Below are 10040 nucleotides of genomic sequence, written 5' to 3'. Positions count from 1 at the left end.
GGATATCAAGGCTGCAGTGAGCTGTGATCATGCCACTGCACTCCAGCCTGGGCAACAGATTTAAACAAAAATTTTTTTAAAGAAAAAAAAAAAGCTAAAAAGGAAGATGTGGCCCTATCTTGCAGAGCTCATTCATCTGTGTGTCCCCAGCCCCTAGCACAAGGAGAAACAGAATGGATGCTCAAGACACGAAGGCATGTTTGTGCAAGGGTGCCTGATGATGGTTGGAGGGGCACAATGACTTTGCCAAGATCACACAGCAAATGTGGGACAAAACCAAGGCTGACAGCTCATGACAGGGCGTGAAGTAGATGCAACTGACTGGCACAGGCTGGCTCTCCAGGGAGATGGGCAGTGGGCACACATTGCCCAGGGCAGAACTGGGGCTAGCCCCTAGTCCTCCACCCAAACTCCCTTCTCAAGGTACAAGGGCTGATCCTGTACCAGGGAGGGGTAGTGACTCAAACAGGAAAAGAGGACGAAAAGAGGATGGGGACTGAGTGAGAAGTGAGGACTTCAGAGAGATTAGGGGCTCCCAAGGCAAGTGGGAGGGGACTTCCCGGTAGGAGCCCAGAGAGAGATGGGAACCTGTGAAGAGGGCGGGGCTCAGCGAGGAGATGCCGGTTTATATACTGGGGTGGGGGCTCCATAAAGTGGATAGAGACCTAGAGAAGGGACTGACGGTACAGCGAGGAGATGAAGGCTCAGTGAGGGGATGGGTCTTCCATGAGAGGGGTGGTGAACTGCGGGAGTAATGGGAGCTTCGGTAAGGAGTTTGAGGGACTGCATGAGGGGTTGGGACCCAGGGAGTCCGAGGGGTCTCTGTGAGGGACCTGGGGTGTCAGAGCGAGAAGGGAACTCTGGAAGGGGACAGGAGCTGGGGGAGCTGCAGCGGGCCGCTATCTGCAGAACCAGTCCCTGAGACGGGCCGGCGCCCCCCTCCCCCGCCCCCATGTCACCCCCGCCCCGAACTGCGGCGCAGGCGCGAACCGAACCCGCTTTTGCTAGGCTCCCGCTCCGGCTCCCGCTTGCTCGGCGGAGACTGCAAGCAGAGAGGTGAGCTTAGCCCTGCTCCACGCGCGGCCAGACCCCAGCCCCATCCCCTGGAGAATCCCCGCGCTCTGCCTGCATCCTCAGCCCAGGCTGTGTCCCGCCTGGGACAGGACCGCTGCGCCTGAGCCTCGGGTTTGGGAGGTGGGGGTCCCAGGGAAGTAGCAGGGGGCAGAGGTAGCACCAGCTCCATCGCCCCTCGACACCTCAGGGTTGATAGGCTGGGCAGAGACTTGAAAGGACACACCCCACCCCCGCCAACACTTCAAACCAAAAACCCATTCCTACCCGTCTCTGCCTCAGTTTCTCTCTAGGGAAAAGGACGCAGTTAGTGTGGACCAGGGGATCGATGGTCCTGTCAGAAAGAGTGGTGCGGGTGCAGGTGGAGAAGGGGAGGGGGGAAATGGCCTGATTTCCCCGACCAACACCCCCCACTCCTCCCCCTTCTGGAGGACGCCCTTCTCCCCCGCCTGGGCAGCGCTGGACGCTGTAGTGGGCGAGTCTGAGGGTCTGGGAAGGAGAACTGAATGAGGCCGTGCTGAGGCAACAGATTCCATCCATCTTCGGCCCCTGGCTCCTGTCACCTTTGCCTAGGCCTCCCACCCCTCGCCTCCTCCCTCCGCCGCAGTCTCCCCAAGTCGGACAACGCAGCCCCCTCCTCTTCCCGCTCCCTTCCCACCAAGCTCCTCCTGGCTCCCGGCTAGGGACACCTCCCTAGCTGTTCCCATGGCAACCCTCGTCCCGGTTACCTGCGCCCCGCCCCCTGCCAGCTAGACCTACTCCCTGCAACCCTAAAACGCGAGGGGGAGGGGCCAGGCCGAGGGGGAGGCACCGTCAAGGTCACCTTCCTTCTCCAGTACCAGCAGGACTGAGTGATTACATCTATTTGGAGTAGGGGAAGCGGTGAATTGGAGGGGAGGAGTCGACCCAGGCCAACAGTCCCGAAGCCCCCTCCACACCTCCTCACCTGCGGTCTTTAATAATGGTCTCCGCACTGAGGCTCCTACCGTCCCCCGGGCCCCATTTATTCTCCCCACCCGGACCTCCCCAGCGCCTCGCCGGGGCGGGATCAGCGCTGGCCGCACCCCTCCTCACAGCCCGCCCCGCCCACCTCCTCCGGTGAGCCCTCCTCTCCAGACCTCTCGCCCTCCTCCTCCGAGGGTCTGTCGCTTTTAGTGTCTGCCTTTTCCCTTTCTCTGTCATGGCTGTTGTTGTTGTTGTTTTTCCTCCTTTTCTTCCCCGCTCTTCTTTTCCTGAATTGTAAGTGAGGAGGGTGTAAAGCCACTATTTATGGACAGGCTTTCTTGACAGCAATCTTGTGTGCCGTGTGACTCCAAGCAGAACCTCCAACCGTGTGTGTGTGTGGGGTGTGTGTGTGTGTGTGTGTGTGTGTGTGTATGTCGTACCTATCTGGTTATGTCTCTGTGTGCTTTGTGAGCATGTCTGTGTGTTTCTCTGTGCTGTTTCGGTGAGTTTCTCTATGCAGGGATTTGAGGACTACATCTGATTGGAAGTGAGAGGGACTGTCAGGACCTTTATTTTACCCTTTGAAACAAGCACATTGTTTCATTTTGTAGGATGCTGCTAATTAAGGCTGAGGGCCATTATGGAGACTGGGGTAGAAGCCCAGTCCTCCCCCAGCGCCTCCTGGCTTTGGTTTGGGCCAAACCTGTATATGGATACACAAGTACCTTCCATTCCCAAGATCTGTGTCTACTTTTGTGGAAAAAAGAGGGGAGGGGGTTATTTGATAGATTTCTCTGGAAATCTAACAGCCCTTAAGCCTAAGAGCCTCTAATCCTGAGGGCCCTTGACTTTCACTTCCTAGGGAGTCAAAATTCATTGGAATCTGGAGGCTTTCCGGGGAAGTCTTGGGGAGGACATTTTATAGCCTTGAAGCTTGGGAACTCCAGCCCAAGTGTCAGCCATGACAACTACCCCCCAGAAGGGGGTCTGAAGGAGAGTGGAGGATGAGGCGCTCTCACTCCAGAGGTGGAGCCTAAAAATTTCAAGATGGAAGTAATAACAAAAAAAGTACAGTACTAATCACAACAGCTACCATTTCTCAGCATCAGACACAATAACTGTATGAAACAAGTATGATTATTAGGTCTGTTTTACAGATGAGGAAACTGAGACTCAGAAAGGTGGAAGCACTTGTCTAAGGTCACACATCCAGGAAGCAGTGTGTCCACGACTCCAGTCCAAGTGGTTAGGCTCCAGAGCCCACAGTCCCAGGTACTGGGTGGCCTCCAGGGTAAACATGTACATTTATTGACACCTCCAGTTGCCAGGCACTGGGCTAAGCCCTTCAGTGCATTGGCTCATTCGCGTTGTGCTTCGGGAAGGACAGGCTGGGATTCCAAAAGGCCAGACTGTGCTATGAGTGTAGGGTGTCTCAAGTGGGAGGAGAAGCGGGTGGGGCATAAAGATTTGGGGGGCTTATGAAGGTCACCATGAGCAGCTCCCACTAATCCCTCCCTCCGTCAGCTGCACCTTACCTGCTCCACAAGGATCCATGATGCCGAGCTGCAATCGTTCCTGCAGCTGTAGCCGCGGCCCCAACGTGGAGGATGGCAAGTGGTATGGGGTCCGCTCCTACCTGCACCTCTTCTATGAGGACTGTGCAGGCACTGCTCTCAGCGATGACCCTGAGGGACCTCTGGTCCTGTGCTCCCGCCGGCCCTGGCCCTCACTGTGTTGGAAGGTAAGGCCAGATGAGCAACTCCTGTGATTCCTCTGCCTTGATGGAGGAAATGAGTCTGAATTTGAGGCCCAAAGAAAAAAGAAGAGATAGCGTAGTAGTTAGGAGTCTTGCACATTTAAGCAACAGAAAATCCAATTCAAATGGGTTTAAATAATGAAGGGAGCCTTCATTGTATTTGTATTTACATGCAAATTATTTACATACTTATTGTATGTAAATAATTACAGGTGCAGTGGCTCATGCCTGTAATCTCAGTACTTTGGGAGGCTGAGGTGGGCAGATCACCTGAGGTCTAGAGTTCAACAGCAGCCCTGTCAACATAGCAAAACCCTGTCTCTACTAAAAATACAAAAATGGGCTGGGTGCAGTAGCTCACGCCTGTAATCCCAGCACTTTGGGAGGCTGAGGCTGGCGGATCTCGAGGTCACGAGTTCGAGACCAGCCTGGCCAACCTGGTGAAACCCCATCTCTACTAAAAATACAAAAATTAGCCTGGCATGGTGGCGGGTGCCTGTAATCCCAGCTACTCGGGAGGCTGAGGCAGGAGAATCTCTTGAAACCGGAAGGCAGAAGTTGCAGTGAGCTGAGATCTAGCCATTGCACTCCAGCCTGGGCGAAAGAGCAAAACTCCCTCTAAAAAAAAAAAAGAAAGAAAAAAAAATGAGCTGGGTGTGGTGGCATGCGCCTGTAATCCCAGTTACTTTGGAAGCTGAGGCAGGAGAATCACTTGAACCCAGGAGGCAGAGGTTGCAGTGAGCCAAGATCATACCATTGCACTCCAGCTGGGTGACAGAGCAAGACTCTGTCTCAAAAAAAAAAAAAAGAAGAAGAAGAAGAAGAAGGGAAAATGTTGCTCATTTTTTAGAAGAGACCCAAGGTTGCATACTTTCAGGCAAAGTTTGATCCAGTAGTTCAACCCTTTACACCACGGACTTTGCAAGTTTTCTTAGTCTTCAGCCTCCTCATGGTGCCCCCACCCTGGTAGCCTGTTAGCTTCAGACTCTCCCATGTTCCCCAAATAGCCACTACTGTGTGGACCCTCAGATCTTCACTCCACACCATCTAAGGGAAGTCAGCATGTCATGTGGTATTTCCTTCAGAAAAGAAAATAGCCTATAATCCCCTCACTTTGGGAGGCCAAGGCGGGTGGATCACCTGAGGTCGGGAGTTCGAGACCAGCCTAGCCAACATGGTGAAACCTCATCTGTACTAGAAATACAAAAATTAGCTAGGTGTGGTGATGGGCGCCTGTAATCCCAGCTACTCTGGAGGCTGAGGCAGGAGAATCACTAGAACCCGGGAGACAGCGGTTGCAGTGAGCAGAGCTTATGCCATTGCACTCCAGCCTGCGCAACAAGAGTGAAATTCTGTCTCAAAAAAGAAAAAGAAAAATGGCCAGGGGTACTAGCTCACACCTATAATCCCAGCACTTTGAGAGGCTGAGGCGGGAGGTTTGCTTTAGCCCAGGAATTCAAGATCAGCCTGGGCAACATAGTGAGACTTCATCTCTACTAAAAATAAAAAGTTAGCTGGATGTGGTGGCACGGGCCTGTGATGCCAACTACTCAAGAGGCTGAGCCAGGAGGATCGCTTGCGCCCAGGAGGTAGAGGCTGCAGTGAGCCATGATTGTGCCACTGCACTCCAGCCTGGGCAACAGAGTGAGACTCTGTTAAGGAAAAAAAAGAAAAGAAAAGAGAGAAAAAAGGAAGAGAGAAAGCAAAATAGCAAGATATTAAAAACATATTACCATTTACCTTAGCACCAAAAAAGAGAGAAATACTTAGGTGTAAATCTAACAAAATATCTGATGAAAAGAACTACAAAACTCAAAAGATATCAAATAACTAAATAAATGGAGAAATAGTTCATGTCCATGGATTGGAATAGTCAATATTGTCAAGATGTTAGTTCTTCCCAACCTGATCTTTGATTCAATGCAATGCCAATCAAAACCCCAGCAAGTTATTTTGTGGACATCAACAAACTGACTCTATAGTTTATATGGAGAGGTAAAAGATTCAGGATAGCCAGAAATTTAAAACGCCATTTATAAGAAACAATGCTTTTCATTTCCAGAAGTCCTGACAAGCATTGCATTGGCTCTTATTGGGTCACTTGCCAGCCTTGAACTAATTACTATGGTTAAGAGATGGACTATGCTGACTGGTAGGAAGTGAGATTCATCTCACTTAAATCTTACTGTGGTTTCCCAGTGGTAGACTGGAGTATCTTGCCAGGGCAGCAAAAAAATGTGAAGAATTGATGTCTGTAACAGCCAAGGAGACTAGTCGGCCAGGGTGCACCAATGGGTCAAGGTGCAGAGGTGGCAATGAGCTGAGTCCCTGCTATGGGCATAGCTCTTTGCTAAATACTCTCGGGAGACTGAGGCAGAGGGTCCCTCCTGCTTTCAAAGGACTTCACTCTAGTGAGGAGGTAAGGTGCCAACCTGTGCAGAGAGACCAACTTAGATAACTTCAGGTCAGGTCTGTAGAGAACACCAGGACAGGAAATGATCAAGGAAGACTTCCAAGGAAAGGTTAGTGTGTATTTAAAATTTTTTTTTTTTTTTTTTTTTTTTTTTGAGACGGAGTCTCGCTGTGTCGCCCAGGCTGGAGTGCAGTGGCGCGATCTCGGCTCACTGCAAGCTCCGCCTCCCGGGTTCACGCCATTCTCCTGCCTCAGCCTCCGAGTAGCTGGGACTACAGGCGCCCGCCACCACGCCCGGCTAGTTTTTTGTATTTTTAGTAGAGACGGGGTTTCACCGTGTTAGCCAGGATGGTCTCGATCTCCTGACCTCGTGATCCACCCGCCTCGGCCTCCCAAAGTGCTGGGATTACAGGCTTGAGCCACCGCGCCCGGCCTTAAAATTTTTAAGCATCTTATTGCCAGGCACTGTGCTAGGCTCTTGGGAACACAGAATTTAAGACACGAAGTCCCTGTCCTTGACGAACTCTTTTAGCTGTGGTTTATTTAGTCCTTCAGCAAACATTTATTCAGCCTTTGCTCTGTACCAGCACATGCTAGGCACAGAAGACTCCTAGTGAGCCAAAACAGGCACAGTCTCTGCTCTCATGGGGCTCTCAGTACTGCGGGAGAGGCAGACATCACTTACATAGCAACCAAAATACATGTCCAAGTGTGCACAATGGTAAGTGTATTGAAGAATGAATAGGCACAGAGTTTGCCCAGAGTAAAGCAAGGGACCCAACTCAGTCCAGGGATCTCCTCCCTGAGGAGGTGAGGTTTGAGATGAGATCTAATGGTGCATAGGAGTTAACCCAGTAGAGACAGGGAAGGTAGAAAGGACAAGGAGATGAACTGGGATGGAGGGAAATGCAGGGTTGGCCGGAGAAACCCACTGCTGGGTGGGAGCTGGGCAGGAAATTAAGAGGCCTCAAGATTCCAAATAGAACATGATAGTTTATGCCTCCTCTCAGTTAGACCCCAGCAAGTGTGCTCTGTGATTCCAATCTCCTAAGGATGGATAGAGTGGTTACCCTTAAGTCTGGTGAGGATCCAAGAAGATCCCTTGGTCAGGGGCCCCGGGCTGACCCTGCTTCCTGGTCTGTCTGCTTCTCCCCAGATCAGCCTGTCCTCGGGGACCCTGCTTCTGCTGCTGGGTGTGGCGGCTCTGACTACCGGCTATGCAGTGCCCCCCAAGCTGGAGGGCATCGGTGAGGGTGAGTTCCTGGTGTTGGATCAGCGGGCAGCCGACTACAACCAGGCCCTGGGCACCTGTCGCCTGGCAGGCACAGCGCTCTGTGTGGCGGCTGGAGTTCTGCTCGCCGTCTGCCTCTTCTGGGCCATGACAGGCTGGCTGAGCCAGGACACCAAGGCAGAGCCCTTGGACCCCGAAGCCGACAGCCACGTGGAGGTCTTCGGGGATGAGCCAGAGCAGCAGCTGTCCCCCATCTTCCGCAATGCCAGTGGCCAGCCATGGTTCTCGCCACCCGCCAGCCCCTTTGGGCAATCTTCTGTGCAGACTATCCAGCCCAAGAGGGACTCCTGAGCTGCCCACATGGTCTAAGGAGGAGCCAGATGTGGGTCCTGGATCCTTCCCCCTTCTCACTACAACCCCCTCTCAGTGTTTCCCCGACTTCTCCCTTTTAGCAGGGTCCTTTTAGAGCCCAAATCCAGGTCAAGTCTGGCGCTCAAATCCCAGTGCTCCCTTCCCAAGGTTGGGGCCCCAGCCCTTCCAAGATGCCAACCTTCCTCAAGTCTTCCCAAAACTTCCTACCCACACCCTCTTCCCAAGGCCCTCAGGGGCAGAAAACATCTCCTTCAACCCGTCCCCACTCCTTCCTCTGCATGACCTTGGGCAAGCCCCCTGCCCTTTCAAACCATCAGCTCCTGCCTCTCCGCCATGAGGGCTTTGGATCTGATTCCTCTTCTTGCCAGGCTGAGGACACGCACTGCCCTCCATAGACACAGATGAAGGGGTGGGGGTCATTCAGCTCGAATGGGTCCCAGATGCTCACTTGGACTTTCCCTGCAGGATGTATGAAGATGTATGCCTCTCACAGTGTGTCTTCTACCTGCATTTTGGCATCAGAGCCCCCCAGCCCACCCACCATAGGCAATTACTAGCCCCAGTTGATAGGTGAGGTGGGTGAAGGAGGCTGGAGGTGACAGTGTCCAAGGTCACACAACAAAGCAGCATGCAGGAACTAGAAACACATCTTCAGCCTCCTCCTGGGCCAGCTCTTGTGCTACAGGTGGGGCAGAGCCAGCCCCACACCTTCCTGGTTCCCTGAGTGTCCTCAGGGTGGAGGACAGGTTTGGCCCAGAAAGACTAGCCAGAGGCCTGATGGTCCCAGGTGGCTCTGGATATTCTTTGGATATGGATTTAAATGGTCTCTAAGAGCCGGGGATAGGGGGCAGGAATCGTGGGTTGTCTTTGCCCCTCAAAGTCCACCTACCTAGAAACCAAGCCCACAAGCCTTGGCCGTGACCCTGATAATAAATGTGCCCTCTCAGAGGCACCAGCCAGCCGGAGGCGTCATCTCTCTTCTGTACCACTAGAGGGAGCTCCGATACGGCTGGAGAGCAGTACTCAAGGCTCTCGCCCACTCCCCTCCCTAACTTACCTTCAGTCTCCACCAGCCTGAAGCCCTCCTGGGGGATCCTCAGGCCGCCCCCACCAGGGCACGCCCTACTGTCCTTGTGCCTCACACCCCCTCCTCATCCTGCACCCCTTCCATCCCACCTTCCCTTTCAATAAACAGCTGGGATGGATGCTGACTTTGTTTCCTTTCTCCCTGGCCACTGGGGTGTGGGGAGGAGAAAGAGAGACTCTTAGGAGCACCTACTGTGTGCTGGGCACGACCCATTATTTCTCCTCATTTGCTCCTCAAAATAACCTGTTGAGAAAAGAACTGGTCTTTTTTTTTTTTTTTTTTTTTTTTTTTAGTAGAGACGGGTTTTCACTGTGTTAGCCAGGATGGTCTCAATCTCCTGACCTCGTGATCCACCCACCTCGGCCTCCCAAAGTGCTGGGATACCAGGTGTGAGCCACCACGCCCGGCCTTATTTATTTATTTATTTATTTATTTATTTATTTATTTATTTTTGAGATGTCTCGCTCCGTCGCTCAGGCTGGAATGCAGCGGAGTGATCTCCGCTCACTGCAACCTCCACCTCCCGGGTTCAAGCGATTCTCCTGCTTCAGCCTCCCAAGTAGCTGGGATTACAGGCACGCGCCACCACGCCTGGCTAATTTTTGTATTTTTGGTGGAGACGGGGTTTCAGCATGTTGGCCAGGCTGGTCTTGAACTCCTGACCTCAAATGATCCGCCTGCCTCAGCCTCCCAAAGTGCTGGGATTACAGGGTGAGCCACCGTACCCGGCCTTATTGTCTTCATTTTACAGATGTGGTAACTGATGATCAGAGAGGTGAGTCCTTTGCCTAAGGCTTCCCCATGGTGGATTTACTTTTTATTTTTATTTTTAATTCTTTTTATTTCAGTAGCCTTTGGGGCCCAAGTGGGTTTTGGTTACATGAATGAGTTCCATAGTGATTCTGAGATTTTAGTGCACCCATCACCGGAGCAGTGTACACTGTACCCAATAGGCAGTCTTTTATCCCTCATCCCCTCCCAACCTCCCTGGACTCAGTCCCCAAAGTTCGTTATATCACTCCGTATGCCTATGCATCCTCATAGCTTAGCTTCCACTTATATAAGTGAGAACCTACTGTATCTGGATTTCCGTTCCTGAGTTACTTCACTTAGGATCATGGCCTCCAGCTCCACCCAAGTCCTGCAGTGGATTTAAATGCTCAGC

The 10040-nt window shown here is 52.4% G+C and overlaps 1 protein-coding gene across 2 annotated transcripts; it reads left to right on the top strand.

The window, feature by feature from the left end:
- Positions 1 to 1028: 1028 nt before the first annotated feature.
- Positions 1029 to 8999, top strand: NRSN2 (neurensin 2). 2 transcript variants are annotated; one of them, NM_001194530.1, is given in 4 exon segments: positions 1029 to 1056; positions 3161 to 3288; positions 3564 to 3757; positions 7342 to 7936. In NM_001194530.1, coding segments are annotated over 2 exon segments (615 nt in total). In that variant the 5' UTR covers positions 1029 to 1056; positions 3161 to 3288; positions 3564 to 3568; the 3' UTR covers positions 7768 to 7936.
- Positions 9000 to 10040: the final 1041 nt, after the last annotated feature.

Source organism: Macaca mulatta, chromosome 10, assembly GCF_049350105.2.
Source record: "Macaca mulatta isolate MMU2019108-1 chromosome 10, T2T-MMU8v2.0, whole genome shotgun sequence".
NCBI lineage: Eukaryota > Metazoa > Chordata > Mammalia > Primates > Cercopithecidae > Macaca > Macaca mulatta.
This window is presented reverse-complemented; position numbering and strand designations above follow the sequence as displayed.